The 18654-nt window shown below is 43.6% G+C and overlaps 1 protein-coding gene across 5 annotated transcripts in view; it reads right to left on the bottom strand.

Annotated features, from left to right (window-relative positions):
* RNF220 (ring finger protein 220) overlaps window positions 1-18654 on the bottom strand; it is a 215850-nt gene that overhangs the window by 9010 nt on the left and 188186 nt on the right. For all 5 annotated transcript variants that reach the window (XM_015636627.1, XM_015636630.1, XM_015636629.1 and 2 more), the window contains 3 exons: window positions 17808-17886; window positions 2977-3085; window positions 1772-1846 (listed from right to left, as the gene is read on the bottom strand). In XM_015636627.1, coding sequence (XP_015492113.1) covers window positions 1772-1846; window positions 2977-3085; window positions 17808-17886 — 263 coding nt within the window. The remainder of the gene's footprint in view (window positions 1-1771; window positions 1847-2976; window positions 3086-17807; window positions 17887-18654) is intronic.

The raw sequence follows: 18654 nt of genomic DNA, 5'->3' as shown, positions 1-18654 counted from the left end.
CCAAGGCGTTCCAGGGTTTTTATTGCTGTCTTCAGGCTACATTTTAATGGTTACATTAGAAACATGCGAACACAGGCTGGGAGATTTTTTTGAGATGGGAGAGGGAGTGCAAGCATGCCTTGTGAAAAGGCCTGGTTTAATAAATTGGGGGCTGCAGGGAGAGGCTAGGACTGGGGAACACATGAGTAGTCACTTATTAATTGCTTCCCCTATGCAAGTGCCAAGTCCTAACATGATGTCTTGCTGGACTATTCCCATCTCGCCTGCCTGGTCAGCAGAAGAGCCATGTGCAGATCACACACAGCCAGCACCATCACCACCTTTTTCACGGAATTCTAGGGGGAGATGGCTTCCCCTCTGCAAGGGAAATGTTAATCCCTCGGCACCTGGAGTGACTTTCCCCATTCTCATGAGCAGCTGTGACTGCTGAACATGACAAAAGTTGAACTATGTTGCTGCTGAACCTAAGAACAGCCTGAAATTGGTGCCACAAGTCTAGAAGATGACTTGAGGCTGGTGGGAAGAGGAGACGACAAAGACTTCAAAGTAAAGAAAATTAAGAGGAAATTAGTGTTTTATCCTGTGCTTGTAGCACCACTGAAAGGCAAGATTACTCTTCAGTTAGCAAAGGTGGCAGAGCACATATTCATCCAGACACCTCACAGCTACGTACCCACATGTGTGTCTTTTTATAAGATGCTGCTAAAATGTTTACAAAAGCTTGTATAATGTAAATAGTGATGGGGTGTAGCTGAAGAGCTGTAAAATACAGCCCAAGGGATAGCCAAGTTATTGAGTTGCTATTAGTACTCAAGCCCACAGGCACTTCACATCCTGGTAACTTTTCTTGGACTAGACTTTTAAGAGGCAGGATTTAAAGGAGCATGATCAGCTTAATCGTAATTCCAAGCACACAATGTGTTTTATAAAGCAGAGTAATGCCTTACAGGAACAAGTTTTTAGGAGTGGCATTCCCTTATATTTTTTGTAACCCAACACTGTATCATCTTGCTAACAGGAGAACTAGAAGGCACAATTGACTATTTTCCACTCTCCAGCCTGAACAAAATGAGAGCCTGAAAATCAGCTGCAGAGCGGACATTAAAGGCTGATTATAAAGCCCACAGTTTTAACACAGGAAAAGAAAACAATTTATTTAATAACACCTTAAATTTTAACCTGATGTCCTTTAATAAATGTATAAATTACTGCTCTACTGGGTCACCTATTCAATGTTCAAGGTAGTTCCCAATCTTCTAAACAGAATGGCATATGCTTGAAAACCACACAGTCCTATTCCAAATAACCTAAAAAATATAGATTCACATTATAAAAGCTCCCTTCCATATCCTCTCTCCTGAAGATGATTCCCTTTGCTTCAGGGGAATATTATGTTTCTCAGAAGCTACCCATTCCATGAAATCTCAGTGGGTTTGGCCTCCATTCTCATAGCTTTACCTCTCTGCATGGATGCCCCACAGGAAATTAATGAAAGGCAAGACAGTCCCTGGCACAGATCTCTTCCCACAGCAGTGGAGGAAAAAGCAAGGGGCAGGACAGAACTTGGGTCACAACGATTCAAACAAAACTCTCTCATGTCAAAGCTAGAGTGGGGTGTTAAACAGCCAGGCTAGGGAAATCTGCAAGCACAGCACTCAGATTATTTAAAATAAAGCAAAAAGCACCCTTCTCTGTGGCAGTCTAGAATAAAGTATCTGAGAAGAGAGGAAAAAAGGCTGTAAGTCAACAAGAAATCAGTCAAGAGCCTCACCAGAGTCCGCAGCCAGCATTCTTCACAGTGCACATGCCAGCACTGAATAGAAGTCAGGGGCATTGTGTAGGAGTCCTGAGGAAAAGAAGCAAACAGATTATTTCCATAGCATGGAAATCTAGTGATTCTCCACTCCCAACCCCATCATAATGTCTTTCTTTGTGGGTAACACTGTCTTGTATTTTGTTTAAGAAGTTAAGTTAAAATAATCAACTTGTCTAGTATGTAAGTTGTATGTTTGTAATGCTTGCATAAAGTGGCAGAAAATCTCCTTCAATCCCTTTCCTTGGCTTCCCAGAACTCCTGTTGGAAGTTCCAACATAATCCACTCAAGTGATGACCTGGCTCAGCACAGTTATCGCAAAAGCATCTGAAGTTGCTCTGACCAGCTGCCATTATTCTCTTCAGAAAGGGAACCAGATCATATGAAAACCAGTGAGAGGGTAAGATCAACCCATATCACAACTCAGCTCTGCAGGAACAGCGTAACTACATCCCAAGAATGCTGCTGCTATTTCAGCAGACATGCCTTCTCAAGTATCTTCTATCATTGCTAACAAACCTCTGGAAAACAGCAGCAAGCTGTTGTCCCTTCTGTGGGACGAGTGACAAAGACTGCACTCCCACACCTCCAAACTGTGAGCTGGCTGGGAGGGAGAAGCCTGTGCATGAAGCTGAAGTTGCAGTGAGAGCTCTCCACCAAGCAGAATGCTCTGCCCTCAGCAGAACACAAACCCAATAGGAGACGTAGAGCCCTGCAGGCTTAGACCATCAGAGGGAGCTGCTGTCCTTTCTGAGGAAGGCCACAGCATCACCATAGAGCACGCAGGACTCTGGCAACTTTTAAATGCTCAGGCAACATCCCTGTTGCCAAATCAGAGATGAGTCTCTGATCACAGATTCTGCTCTCTCCTTTGTACCTAAATTTGCATGTGCAGGAAAAGGACACTGGTATCTGGGAGTTTTCTACAGGAAGGCAGAAAGTCTTCTGAAGTTGTGCCTTTCTTGCCCCTGATACAGAGACAGCTACAAATACCAGTGAGACAATGTAATTCATATAGAAATTTGAGTAGTTAAAGCCTTAATTTGGAAGGCTAATTGGTGATGAGTTCCCCCAGACTGCCTGAAAAAGAAAAGCTTCTCCCTTCCTCGGCAGAGATACCAAGACATTTCTGATTCATTACCACGAGTGGAGTGCTACTCACCATGCAAATGAGACATTTATAGCGGTCCCCACGGGAAAGCTGCCTTTCTAACTCACGGACACGAGCCTTTAACGCTTCAAATGTTGTCACTGCAGAGTCTTCTGTAATTCTGCAAAAGATGATGAAGAGTGAACATCACTGAGCACATAAAACTGTTAAGAGTTTTTGGGAAAAAGGATCCCACAACAGGTACTGCACAGGAAACGGCATCAAATCTCAGACTAATACATCCAGCTTGGGTTAAAAAAGAATTCCCAAAAAGCCTAGTGTGAATTCTTTAAAGTGTCTTTCTAAACACTTCCAAACACATCACAAAAGAACACAACCAGTGCTGGGGTTGCCAGCTTCATACAGAGCAAGACAGACATTTAAAGAATAGATATTTTTGTTGCATTTTTTTTTTGTTTGTTTTCTGCCTTTTTTTCTTGTCTCCCTTAAGAGATTCCTTAGGACCACATGCTTGAGACAAAGTTCTGTATGTTGTTTTAAAGCTGCTGAGATAACTTTTTGTGGGCAATAGGAGCTGTTCTTTCCCTTAGGGAATGGAGGCCTTTCCTGGTCATCAGCCTCGTGAAATGCAAAATCAGCTCATTACACAGGATCAACACAACGGCTTATATAAATGAAAGCCACAGCTTTTTGATTCTAACACTGAAAGAACGGAGAAACCAAAAGAAATGGACATGGTGCCAACAGGGTGGCTATAAAGGCAGCTTTACAATCTCAGCTTTCCTACTTCCTAGGGTCATTTTTTGATGGGCAGCATTATCTCTTTTGTCACAGAGGCACTGTGCTGAGGCCAGGCAAGTGTATTTTCATGGTTCTGCAAGGCTGGTGAAAAGAGCAACTTGCCAATCTAAAAGCAAGGGCAGACAGCAATGCTTAGCAAATGAAATGCAGGGAGCAATACAGACAAGGATGCATCATTCCAGTATGCTGCAAAATCCGACTTCTACTCAGTGCAGGCATAGGGAGGGGCCCTCAAGTATTCCCCAGAAAAGATTTAGAGCATTGACATAAAAGCTCTCACTTTCTTGAATAAAAACAAAACAAACAATTTTCACGTGTGTCAGTGAATTTCTGGCATCTCCAGGCAGACTCCAGCTCAGAAGAATCTGAAGAGCATCTCGACACCAGAAGCTGCATCATCAATCACAAGATAACCCACAGTGGCATCTATGTCTTCTACCTTTTTAGAGGATGATTCATCAACAGGTGTCTACAGCACAGGTCTAGTGGAATTACTACAACCAGTAAAGTGAGCTGCAATCTCAGCACTCTAGCTGCAGGCAGGCACTCACTCCTTTGTTCATTAGTCACTTGTTGCTAGCATGCAGGGAAGGGACCTGGGGTATCTCCCACAAGCTGGTTCTGATGGCTTTTCCCAAGGCTTTGGTAACAGAACTAGTCAAACAGATTTTGGGTGATTTTCCTAATTATGACACTTCAGAAGAAAGTGACGCTGCTGAAATGTATATGGTTAACTACCAATGTTATAAAGCTCCTTCAACTTCACTCTTGCCTTTGTACTGATGAGACAAGCTCTGCATGAGCTAGCTGAGATCTTCATCAGAAGGAGATTCATTGCAAGTGACAGCTGCCAGAAAATGGTAAGTTTTAGAACTGCAAAAAAGGTACAGAAATACAAATGTCCCATGATAGCCTAGTGGGTGAGGACTGTCTGGGGACAGGGACACTGTGGATTCAAGTCTTGGAATCCATAAATATTCTTTGGAGCATGATGAAAGAGTTTCAGTAGGAGACAGTCCTCCCTGCTGTGATAACACCCACTTGCTCCTGCTCATTGGTATGAATTATTACCATATCCCAGCTTGAGTTCTCACCCTCAAGGAAGAGCTGCTAGTGTTTTCAAAGAAAGTCTAGAAAGGTGTTAGTTTTGTCCAAGGAAGAAACAGATTTATTTATTTATAGCTTGAAGATTATTGTTGGCTGAGAAAATTGTTTCTCTTCCAGTCTGGCCCACTGTTGAACTGATGCTGGCTGAAGACTGCAATTGAATTTGACTTCACGGAATCCATTTCTCCTTCCTGCATGCACAAAGGCACTGGAGGTGTAAAGGCAGCCAGTGTGACTCCTACCAAAAGCAGGTGGTAAACAGAACCTCAACCCTTGCTAAATTCTCCTTTTACCATCCGTGGACCTACATGTCCTCCTCAGATGGGTGGGCAACTCAGAAAGGAAAGGGAAAAGTTGATTCTTTGAGCAGATACAAACAAATGCCCATTCATCCCCAGTCCCAGCCCAGTAATAGTCAAAACTTGAAAAGGAAAAATTTGCCACCGCAACAACTTGAAAAGATAGAAAATGGTTTGTTTATAGAAATCTAAACAGCTGACCCCCATTGGCCAGTTTCGTTAAGTCTCTGAGATAATCGCACCTGTCCAGTAATAAACGAATGAATCAGAAAAGGAGGCTGAATAGAGGCATAAGCAATAATGCTCAGAGGCTGCCTGATACAATGGCCAATCAATAGGAGGGCTGTAGATCAGGGTGCTAGTTAGCTGGAAAATTACCACACCGCTGCGTGCGTCACGCTGTAGGGATCCTGGACAATCAATGTGGGAGGTATTGATTTAGTTATTATCACTTCATACGCTCCAGACATTGTTAAATATACATTTATTAACAAGACTGGGGTGCATTGGTAAGAGAGGGAGCTTCAGCCACTGTGATATCTCCCAGCACTAATCAAAGCTCAGCTATGACAGAATTTAAACTCCATGTTGTCCCTGCTAAACAAGCTCACAGGACAAATCCTGATGCACAGCACAGATGAAGACACAGCTCCTACTTCACATGAGAGCTTGGAGTTTTGGCTGTAAGTGAATATTTTGCACTTGAGATTTCAGGAAAACCTCTCAGAGCAGTAGCAACAAGGGATGTGGCAGCCAAGGGTCAACCCAAAGTGAGCGATAATTGCATGGTTGCTTCGGAAAAGCTGGAGGAAATGAGGTCAAGGGAAATAGGGAGAACATTAGTAAATAAAGGAAACTGAAACTACCTCCAGGGATGGAATAAAGACGAGAGTCACTTCCCATGTGTCTGGCTCCCGTGGTGGCCAGCGCATTTGGGACACATGCCATTCCATTTAGTGTCATTTTACCGTCAACCTGCTGCTTGTATCCTAAAGATAAGCATCACTAGGAGCAACTCTTCCTGCAGCAGCAATCTTGGGAACTCCCTCAGGATTCCCTCTTGTGTGTGCACCTTTTGTGCGCTTGCCTGGACGCAGCTGGGAGCAGCCTTGGGCAGAATTTTTACAGGGTAACGCCAGGGTGGAGCGAGGGTCAGAAAGCCAAGTGCCATGGACAGGGGAAGGCTGTGTACAAGTTACCCTGCCAAGTGAGGCAGAGGGAATTACAGAGAAGGAATTGGCTCTCTGCTTTGCCTTGACCTCATGTTGGATGCAGGAGGACTCTTAACAATTTTGCGCCTCAGCGCCCTGATTTGACGTGTTTGGATAACGTCATTTATCAGCCTCCAGAGCGACCTGCTGAGCACAACTGCTGCCAAGAGCTATACCTTGAGCCCCAGTGCTCATGCTTCTCCAGCAGGTGTGAGAACTGGCTGATGACATATTAAGAGGGCACCTCCATCCTGGAGTAGAGACTTGCTGTGACACCAGCACACACAGGGGAGCCTGAGTGAGAATGTTTGTACAAGAGCAAAAACAGGAAGGGAGGACTCCTTGTGGAAGAAGTGCGGTCCTCTACTTCTCCCTGGACTTTGTGGTTAAGTCTTCCGTGCCTTGGCAGTCACAGCTGAGGATGCTGTGAAGAAGCAAGTCTGTGAGACTGGGCAGACAGCATGTGATAATTTTCAGTCTTTGTGGCCAATGCATATTTTTCTACTCTTCATAGCATTTTCCCCTGAGCACTGAAAGTAAGAACACTTTCTCTGAGAAAATCCTTGCCTTTTTCAGGTAAAAGGCCAGAGAAGTGCACAGAAATACTATGGAAGAGGAAAAAGGACCTATCTGTAGCTTAGAGCAGCAATTGTCCCCTGGGAAATCTCCCCTGGGAAATGACCACCCCCCTCTTCGCTAAAAAACTTTAACCCAAACACTGGTTATTTGTTAAACATTAGCATGCATGTGATCTTTGTTTCTCCAAATTAAATTGAGCAATTCCTACCCGCTGTCCCAGTGGGCAATCACAAGCAATTCCGTTAATTAAATTATCTCTGATTCTGCAGCTCTGGAATCTCTCAATTGACTAAGTCTGTGCTTTATCATCAACAAAATACTGGACCAAAAAGGAAACAAAAAAATGCTGATGTCAGTGTGATTGGCTTCAGTTAACCCTTCCCAGCTGGGTATTAAGGGCTGCTCAAGAAACTGTTGTACTGGAACAAGCCCAAGAGTGAGAGCCTTTTACCACAGATACCAGTAGCAGCTGTTCACTTGTGCTTCCTTTCCACTGTACAGAAAAACACAAACACCACACTGTCCCTGCATCCAGCATCCTGACTATTTGAGAGCCACAGAAAGATGCAAACTGTTAGCTACAGAAGAAGCACAAAAACACCTCAAAGAATACCCCATCCTCATCTTATCCGGATCTCATTCAATGTATCCTGCTGTTGAACAGTCTCCATAAAACATTCCCCTTTGGTTTATTTCAACTGGATATAAATTTTCCTTTCTTCATAAATGGCTACACTGTACACAGCATTCCATAAATTTTTACAATTCCACTGTTTGTATGTATCTTGTAAAAAACGCTTAGCACTGATTAAATGCACCACCAATAAAATTTCATGGGCTACTTTTGACACTTGATATTCTGACCTTCTCTCTTCCTCATACATTTATTTTTGCTTTCCTGTGCCTGTAAACACAGAGTGGCAGAGAGGAAAATGTACAGTACCACTGACAAACCTGAAAGTGATGTATTTATTTTTAAACAAAGCCTTTATCCTCCCTTGTCCAAAGTGGAGAACCAAGCAGAACATACATGCCACCTCCCTGCACCAAGGGCAGAGGTCATGTCACTAGCAGCTTACATATCATAAATATTAGAAACAGACTGGTCGATGCTTTGAAGGCAAAGTCAAACTAAAGTAAGATTCCAGGAGCAGAGAAATTGCCCCAGGCCATATCCAACCTCAGCTGTAGATGACAATTATCATAACCACTACTACACTGCAGGAGAGAAAGCCTGGTGCAGTCCTTGCTTTGTGGGGTGCAAATCTTCAAGACTTGATAAAATGACCCCAACATCAGTGCACAATGATGCAATTGCAAGCCTTCTCTCATAGCCAATTTACATCTGGGTGAGAGGGCAACTCTTTCAGAGAAGAGACCCTGTTTCATTAGCCTGTAACATGCTGTGCACAGCTCTGTGACACCCAGGAGCACTGCAGAATGGCAGATCACAGTGATGCTGTCTCAGCCCTCACTCATACATTGTCTTCAACACAGCTACCTCACTACCTGAGTTTCAAACACCATCTATAAGCACCCCTATGGTTTTGGGGATAAGATCTGCTTTCATTTTCAACCTGATGAAATAATCTGCCCCCCCCTTCAATTTAGCAAGCATCACCTGCAGCAAGTACGAAAGCTAAAGATACAGAGAATTTATTTTGGCAGATGTGGGTGAGCAGCACTGAAGTCAGTGGGAGATCCATAGACTGAAAGGACTTTTACACTTACTGGAATGCAAGAACATAACATAAAGCTGAAAAAGCGCCTTTGCTACTAACAGGAAAAACACTTAAACTGACACCTAAGTTTTTAAAAAGGAAAGTGACAGGTGGCTTTAAAAGAAAACAGATACAGCTCAGGCATTTTCAGTATCTTAAGTCTCTGGAAAAAGCCAAGGGTGGGCACTCAGGCACTGGTGGCAGATTGACTGTGAATCACCCCACAACATGTGGGCTACCAGACTGGCACAACGTACTGAGATTTTATTTCAGTAGATGAGCTGGTTATAGCAGAAGGGGTTTGCATGCCTTGATGTAGAAAACTGCTCAGCAAAGCTGTTTGCGGAAGAGCCATGTCAAATCACACCAAGTGAAGTTTAGACCCTGTAAAGGGTCTGCAAGACTGCCAATGCTAAAAGCAAATCTCCTGGCAAGACATCAGTGTTTTAGGAGTTGGCTTCCCCTTTATTTAGCTAAAAATCTCATTTATTTGGTTTATTTGTTTTTAGACTAACCTCCTTTAAAGAGGCTGACTTATAATCCTGTAAAACGTTGTCACATGTATTGAGGAAATTGGCAAGGATGCTAATTTATTGTCCTCTAGGAAAAAAAAGCCCTCTTTCCTTGATTAATGTATGTTTTTGTATTGTAAGATATTAAAGAATGTTGCTTCACCTGTAATTATAGAGAATAGTTTACTCTGGCAAAGTGCCCTGGCTTCTGGTTGCCAAGTTATGAATAATGCAATGTTCCCCATTCTAATTTCCGTGTTCTAAGTTGTGAATTTGGAGCAGGGTGCATGCAAGGGCACACACACACACACGACTCTGAGGCGTTCTCAGTCACAAGCGCCTCTATTTTATACTTGCTTGCACAACTTGTTAATTCTGGCATCTGCTTGCCAAATTCAGAGTTTGCTTCTGACTAATTTCATCTTGATGCAAACCAAAAATGTTGTCTCTTTTTTTTCCCCACAGAGGAATTATTTCTCTTACACTTGCATGCACCGTCGCAATACCACTGAGGGGAGCTTACCACTGCAAGAACGCATTTTAAGCTGCATTTAGTAGGGACTTGGGTAAAGATTCCCTGAAGAATTCAATGACAGAGGAATTCATTTTGCTTTCATATCTCCCCCGCCTCCATAACACAGAACCCAACAATGTCTTTACAGAAGCGGGAAGTAAATTCAGGCGCTGGCTCTTTCTCTTCCCTTTTTTTGGCCCGTGTTTTCCTGGGACACATGTGCTCAGCCCCAATCAAAACAGAGACAGATGGCACTGCTGATCATTCAGGATAGAAGGAGCCTCGGAGTCAGCATGTTTAGATGCATTTGTAGGGCTACACAGTATCCACTGGCCACTGGGACTGATTTAAAAAGGCGGCGAGTGAAAGTCTGAGCTTGCGCCAAAATTTTAAATGTGCCATTTGAGCAATTATGGTTCGACATGAAAGCTGGGCGAAAGAATGCATAGGTCATTCTGATTAGATTTAGAGACTATGTTCCCTGTTCCAAAGAGAAAATAAATGCAATCCCATTGCTTTACTGGAGCAGCTTTGGTGATAAAGAAAAAAGCCATGCTATGGAAAAGTAGTTTGCTGCAGCAAGGTTTTGTTGAGGCAGCACTGGCTGAATCAGAAAATGATTCTCTAAACAATGTTCCTAAAGAGAAATAATTACTCATCTAATGTGTTATTATCTTGATTCACTTTTCAAATGTATCCTTCATCCTGGAGACCCCATTTGTATTTCTAACAGATCTGTGAAGGTGCATTGTGGTCTTTACTTTAATAGAAGGGCCACAAAAGGCAGGAGGTGGAAATGGAAAATGCAGCTCCTCTCCTTGCTGAGGCACACAGGATAAAGGTTCCAGCCTACAGACACTTGCCCCCATCCACAAGTAAACATGTTTGGATTATGACCAAGCTCCATGTATAGCTAGGCAGGTCTATTTTGCTACTGGAAGACTTATGGCAGCTGTAACTTGTCATCTTACTGTGGCCTGGAGCTGGTCTGGGATTATTGGTGGCTTTGGTTGGACGATCAGGGCACAAAATTATAAAATATCTATGAAGTGAAAGAGGAATAGCAAATTCCTAGGGCTGAAAGTTGCTCAGAAGGTTGAACATGCAGCTGAGTCTTGCAGCCAGCCTCTGTGAGCAATTAAATAAATGTCTTCTACTCCCATGGCCCCCATCCAAACGACCGAAATAAACAGGAAATATCTATGCTACTACAGCAGCACTCGGATTCATCTATAGCCTTTTAAGGGCTTTACTGTGGAGGTGATATGCTTTCCAGAACCTCCATTCATGACTGCTGATTGGCGGCACACAAGGGCAGTGCGATAACACATCCTCCAGACGGCTTCCTACAACTGCTGCTGCCGCCCTAGAACTTTTACACTGTAGCTGTTTCCTTTACAGGGAAAGAAAGGATCAGAATTAGCATCATTTAAGGTAATCGTGCCTTCAAAAAGAAACACAAGGCTATTAAAGGAGTCCAGAGCACATTAGTATCATATAACCAACTGTGGTCCCAGAGCTAGTAAAGGAAACCAGCAGTGCAGTGGAAGGACAGGTCATGAGCCAGATATCTGAGGGAAAAGCAGGAATGCTTTTGCAACTGTGTGGGTAACAACAGCTTTTTGCAGACAAAATCATCAAAAATGAAGAAACAAGATAATGGAGAAATCGGATGAAAGTGCCTGTAGCAGTGGGGTGTAAGGTGAGGAAAAGCATTGACAAAAGTATCGAAGTGAGGACAAAAAATCAACATGGATATTAAACTACTTTAATTATATTACTTGCTATTACTTTGCTTCTGTAAAGGCAGTGCTGGGCTCTGTATTACAGAGGCGAAGGAGATATGAAAGCACAATGAATTCTTCTGTCATTAAATTTCTTGGGAAATCTTTACCAAGCTCCACCTAAATGTGACTTAGCGCTCCTCCTTGCAGCAGTAAGCACCCCTCAGTGGTACTGCAACTGTGCATGCAAGTGTAAGAGAAATAATTACTCACTCTACAGTTGTCCCAGACATGGTTTAATGAGAACTAACAAAACTGGTCCTTTTTAAAGTACTATTTCATATTTGTACTTACAAACTGTAGCCTAAGAAATGCATAAACAACCAAGAGCTGTAATTACAACCATCCTGTTGTCACACAGCAGCTGGCACAGCACAAACACTTACTGAGTCCTGCCACAATGGTCAGTGAGTGCCAAGGAAAGCAGTAGCCCTGTCACCACCAGCACACAGCCAGCCTGTGCAGCCAGGGCTGCCCCTCAGCAGATGCAGGAGAGAGACAGCAAACTGGCAGTGGATGGGGCATAACACGATCCCCTTTTCTGCTCTTCAAAGGAACATTTTCATCCAAACAGGGAGTGCAGCCTACATAAAGATAATTGTTACTTTTCTCTTGAGAGCATCTGGGCACCATACAAGCGTTTCCTAAAAAAAAAAAGTATCAGTCCCCGCCTCTTAATTCTTGCAGCATAGCTAAGGAATGTGAATAAACAGTCACATCCTCAAAGTATTTTCAGAAGGAACATGGCAAGATCCACAATGCTCCATCAGAGACAATGTTAAACACCACAGGCTAATTTTAGGGATGAGTCGTCTCTCTGACAAGCTGCTCACACATCTAAGGGCAGAATTTGTCTGCTAGAAGGCAGCTGTTTGTGTTTTATAAGCTAAAGTTTTTCTTACCTATGGAATAACTCCAATATTTCACAGGGAATCATCATCCATCTAACTGAAGTACCCTCTAACAGACCATCAGCCTCATATCCCCTTTGAAATAGCACAGCTGAGCACTTGCTGGGCCACGATTTATTTTTTACCTTCTAAGACATCTTGGTAACTCTATAGCTCAATAGTGACAGTCGAATTTCACACTGCGATAGCCCCCCATTGATTTTTCATTCCCAGGAAGCAACTCTACAAATTAAAGTTAACAGCATTTCTGAAACTAAGAAAAGAAAAAAGAAAAGAAGGGGTAGGCAAAGAGACATAAATTGCAAGGTTGCCTAAACCGCGCCCCCAGTGCAGGAATAAAATTCCGTCCTAGGTTTTTCACCAGTTATGGGATAGGGATACAGAACCTACTGCCCCTGAAAGCCAGCAGATCCCTTGGTTTTGCAGATGCTTCAGCTTTAAAACATCACAGGTTCAACAGAAATAAGAGTCCCTTCCCATATGAAGAAGTTAAAATCTATAGAAAACTGCCTCAAGGCATGAAATTAAGCCAAACCTCTGGACAGTGCTGCACTAAATAGAGATACCACCTATTCCCAGGTCTGTACAGGAGCTTGTACAGTCACAGCCTGCCTCGATGAGCTTCATTAACCACTGGCCAGGGAAGAACCGGACACTGATACAATTTCAGTTTGCATAGTGGTTATAATGTTTGAAACCATTATTGGCACATGCAACTTCTCTCCAACAGTTGAAAGAGCAAAGCAGAATAAAGAAACAGAGCCCAGCACTCTGCTCTCCACTGTCACATCCCAGAGGAAGTAGTAATGCCAAAGCCTCACTTCATAAAGAAATGAAGCATCTATCTCCATACCCTTTCAACACCAGTATACAGTGCAAACACAGTATTACATACCACTAAATTACTGAAAAGGAGTAAAATCTAATGAAGATAAAAATCTGGACACAAGCAGCACAGTCCAGCAGCTCTTTTTCAGCCTTCGACAATCCCACACTTCAGTTCAGTGTCCTGAATCCTCTCCCAAGTTCACATGGGCTGCTCTAGTAGTGGACCTACCAGCAGCATCACACTCTCGGCTTAGCAGAGCACAAAGGGTTAGTTCATTTATGACTCAAGGTAATTTTTTAATTCTGTCTTTGCTATGAGATGTTCTTGTCTCCCGTCAAAGCCTATTAATGGTGTGACACTGTGAAGAAGGGCTGGGTAGTGCTTATCCTGTGGTGTGAATTCTCAACAGCTTCTGTTTTCCTCTGACATACCAGCTTAGACATACCAGCTTAAGCATACCAGCTTAAGCATGGCTCCTTCCCTTTCAGGCCTCTGCTAATCCTCTGGATTCACACTCCACTCCCACCTGGACTTGTCTGCCTGGGAGCAGGGTCTCCCCAACAGACACGGCTACCTCCCTGAGCGCTCTCACATGCCTGTCTCTTTGCAGAAGGACACAAATCTAAACTTTGTTTAACTTTAACTGATGCTCCTCCTTGTGCTGCTGTGCCTCTAGAGCCAACATTTCAAAACAGCTGGATTGGAAAGAGGTGAGGTGGGGGGAAAGAAAGAAGAGACAGGAAAAATAAAACAAATACAATTGCTTTTTGTCTCTAAAACCCTCTTTTTAACCCAACAAGCGTCTCATCCAATGAAGCATGATAAGCATGAAGTGTTATATAAAGAAGATAATTATAAAGGGATTTAATGCTTGGCAGGCTTGTATTGCAAGGTTCAGAGCAGAGGTAGCATACTCACTTAAACAGCCTTATGTCCGGGTTTGCTATTATGCGAGCAGCATGGCTGGGGCCAAGTGGAATCAGAAACAAGATTTGTTTTACAAGAAAGAAGAAAAAAAAAAAAAAAGCACAGCCCCTTCCCAACAAGGATGGCAGTTTCAGTCCCACCTCCTTCTACTTCTGTCCCATCCCTGATTAATGATGTTGTCTGCCTGATTTATGACCCACCCCAACAGATTAGAGTTTCCCTCTTCAACCTCCCCCCCTTTCACCCCTCCCAGAAGGCACAGCCACACTCCGCTGGAAATATTAGAGAATTATTAAATAAACATTCATACGTCATGTCTCTTCCCATACTGAGCTCATCGTAGTCAATGCTCAGCGGCCGGGCCCTGTTTGCTTTGGGGCTGACACCAAACAGCTGGAGTGATTCATGGAGAGGCTGGCTACAATGCTCTGTGCCATATATCATGCTCGCAGCGCTCCCTGCCCCGGCGGAGATAAACTGATCAACCACAACGGGCTGGAATGAATTTATGACAACACAAAATTGAGGAAAACAAATGGGAGGTGACCCAGTGGGCCACTAACCCAGACTCTCTCGCTGGCCTGCAATCTAGTCTGGTAGCAGAAAGCAAAATTGAACATTGGCACTCTGAATTAAGATGCTGGCTTTTAACCCCAGGGAACCTCAGTTTCAAAATGGCACCAGACCCTCACAAGGCAGGGAGAAAGAGTTTTTGTGGGGAAGGTGCTTTTTGCAGCTCTCTGTGAGCAGCATTTCTTCTGCTGAGTGTCCGATGTCTGTGGAGGTGTCAGGGAGGGTGCCTGGGCAATTAGGGACCAGCTACACTCTGAGCAAAGCCGAATCTCAGGCTGAGGTAAAGCAGCACTGCATGGGCTGAGCTTTGCCTTGGCAGTGGCTGGGGTCTTCAGCGGACAGGCAGGGCTCAGGTGGTGTGATGCCCCTTCATCTCTCCCCAAGAGCCTTCAGCCCAGTGTTTCTTCCACACACCTCACACTGGCATGATGAGAAAAGCTCAGCACTGAGACACCTCACAGCGCTGGGGAGGAGAGCTGGGACCAGCACCACGTCTCCCACTACCCCATGATGAGATCAACTTGTCCAAGTTACTGATGATCTGGCATAGCACAAGGAACAGCACAACAAACACAGACTTACCCAAAACCCCATCTAGCTGTTCTACATGCAAGAGACTCCCACAAAACCCCATGTTTAGATCAATTTACACCTGCTCAAGTGACGAAATTCAGCTGCGTGCCAAAAGGACAACTGTTCACTGGTCTGTATTAATGATTAAAAATGAAACAAAAACACACTACTCTCTCTGCCTGGACTTATTTTTGGAAGAGGGGAGGAAGGAACGTCATTCTTACAAGAGAAGGATCAATAGGCAGATCACTGCTAACTCTATTAGGCACTGCTCTAAACAGAGAGCACGGCTGACACAGGTGCTAAGCCATGGGCTTCTGGACAATTTTAAAAATGCTAATCAGATGCTACACAAGGTTTAACATGCCAATCAATAATGCTCAGATTTAAAGGCAAAAATTGAAGTTACAAACAATGGAGTAAAGTGATGCTGCCAAAAACTTCCTGTAAGCACCACCCAAAACAAGAAAAATGAAACCAATTTAGCTCCAGATTAAGAAACAGGAACTAGAGATGAATCAATTTAGCCTGTTGGGCTAGGTCGCCATATATCATGGCTCAGCAGTGGAGTGGGAAGCAGCCAGACAGTGAGAAACCCTTCCCCCTCCTTTTCTGTAGGCTTCTAGCTCTGATCCCTGGTATCAATTAATTTAACAGAACCCCTCTACACAGACAAGCACACAGAGCATTCAGACTCCTTAAATGGCAGGACAGAAACTATTTATCACACATGAATCTCAAAGGAAAGGAGAGAGGAAAAAAAAAGCAGCTAAGAATTCTCCACCTGAAACACCATCTTGTTTTCTGAACCTTGGTAAAATAAAGCACCTTAAAGGAAAAGGTCCCTCTGCTACTTTCAAAAATTAACATTATTGGAAAGACTGAACAAGACATTTAAGGAATTTCCTGTAATTTCTTTTGGGTTTTACTGACTTTTAGCAGAACTGAAGCTTTAGCTGGCAAGGTTATTGCAGAGCAAGGTGTGTGTGCACAGACACACACACACACGCTCGCTCTCTGCACTTCACAGCAGCGTTAGCACGAGAGTTGTTTGGAAAGGATTCTGGGACCCTTCAAAAGGTGCTGGCTAAAGCCTCTTTGATCAGATTATTAAAGCTATGTCAATTTTATCACTTGAGCTCAAGTGTTCTGGAAAATGTCAAATCCTTTCAGCTCCTACAGTTTAAAGATTTTCAATAGGAGTGGAACTGGGAGAATGGAGGGCTGCTGGGCTGACAGGCAGGAGGCCCAAAGGGAAGCCAAGCAGCAGCTGAGACAGAGGCTGACAGATTAGGGCAGAAGAGATGAGTCCTTCCCACCAAGACAGCATGCAATGGTTGGCTCACTCTAAGGACAAAGCTGATTCTGCACTGACATGCAGGCTCCCAGACTCAGTGGTCCTTGGCCCAAGTCTGCTGACCGAGAAGCATTGAATGGTAGACAGCCAACATTTGGGACAGGCTAACAAAAGGGCTTGTAGAAAGGAAAGTGCAGAGACAGCAAAGCAGTGTTAAAGTTCCCTCTACAGCAGGGAGTTTTCCCAATTAACTCTGATTCTGAACATATGCTCTGCCAGGCTGCCTGAAATGTCAGAGATCCAAAAATGTGCCAGGGACACAACCTCTCACATCAGGACCAGGGGCAGGAGGAGAATAAACTACGTAAGAAAAATGACAACTTTATTATATAAAGTCAGCTTAATGCCACACCACTAGATTTTTTACCATCCCAAACTACCCATGGACTTCACCCCAAAATGTAGTATTTAAAAGCTACCATTACATCATTGCTTCCACCTCATTCAAGTTGTTTGATTTCAGGGCAATTTTTTATATCAGGAAATAATCAACTTAAAATACTGTCCCATCCCAGCTGGTGCAGCCCATGGCAGCAGAGAACAGCCTGCAGTTTTAGGCTTGGACCATCAAATCTGCCCAAGCAGTCGGTCACCCCCAGCAGCATGTGGAATAAGGTTTAGAACAGCGGTTGTTACTCAAATGAACAGTGCACATAAACCCATTTATTTCTATTCCAGAGTAGACTGCAGCACACTCACTGTGCCAAATTCCATGTCACTGGGTACCTGCCCTCATAGATATCTGGTGGAGAACTCCCCACAAGCCCTCTTTGAACACAGCAGTGGTGAGTGCTTCAAGTTCAGGTTTTGCGCTGCAGCACAATTTCCCTCTTCAGTGGTAAAAGCTTCAAATATGCCAACCTTCACACTACCACTTGTAGTGGTTTAGATTTGTTATTTTGACTTTTTTGCTTAATGTATTGAATAATGTGGTGGGTTCAGCATTGGCTAAAATTATTAGTGTAATTAATTATTTTTTGCTGTGAGATATGGATTAGGAGAAGGGTAAAATAGGCATAAAATTTAAAAGGTATAAAGAAAACTTTATTAATAGGACTAAAAGAATAAGAAGCATTAGAATAAAACTTTTAGAAAACCAACACAGCACTGTTGCTGGGAGCACCAGATGGGACATTATGGTTCTTTAAAACAAGAAAAAGGGAAGCTACCCAATTCACACTCACTTTTCAATGTCACTGTTCTTACAGGTCTTCTGCATGGTCTCCTGTTTACTGCTCTCACCATTACTCGTTGAGGGCATTTCTGTTGAGGGAAGAACAGAAAAATTAGTATGAAAGCATTAAATGATTGCAATGAAATAATCTGAGCAAGTCACAGCTTCAGAGGATCCCAATGAGTCACTTTCATGCCAGTTCCTGGTAAGAGAGAGAGAAGTGACTGATGCTAGATGTCCCTGTCTGGCAGGGGGGGCCTCTCTGGACAGTATATTTCTATGATTCAGGGTTCAAATTACAACTCCTGCTCTGTCCTCACCTCACAGTCATCTGACCTCCACTGATGTACCCATTGTTTAAGCAAGGATTTAATTCACAAGGGTTGATGCAGCTGTCACATGGAAGTATACTCCTAGAAAGGTGGGTTTGGAGCAAATCCACCCAGCCCAGATCCTGCTCTCAGCCTCTCCCATTTGCTGAAACCTCACAGACACAAGCAGAAAAATTATGCCAGGTAACTAGAATGACAGAACAATCTGCTCATCATGGCTACTCCCAGCACAGGAAAGGGTGTGAGACACCAGCTGGAGATGAGAAGATGAATGAGCCCCAGGGTTGTAGGTTCATCACCATGGATTCAGGTAAAAGTTATGAAGAAAACAGCTCATAGCAAATGTCATCAGGGCTGCCTCCTCATCACCTCCGTGGCTGTAGCTACTGAAGCTGATAATACCTACAAGCAAGTGCTTCTACTTCACAGAAAATAAATGTGATTGCCTATCCCACAGAAGAAAATGCCTGCGATAGATATCCTATGTTCTCCATTTAACCATCATGCCCTTGGCAAAACTGGTTC

This window comes from Parus major, chromosome 8 (genome assembly GCF_001522545.3).
Source record: "Parus major isolate Abel chromosome 8, Parus_major1.1, whole genome shotgun sequence".
NCBI classification, from domain to species: Eukaryota; Metazoa; Chordata; class Aves; order Passeriformes; family Paridae; genus Parus; species Parus major.
Note: the sequence above shows the minus strand (reverse complement) of the source record. Positions and strands in the feature narration are given on the sequence as shown.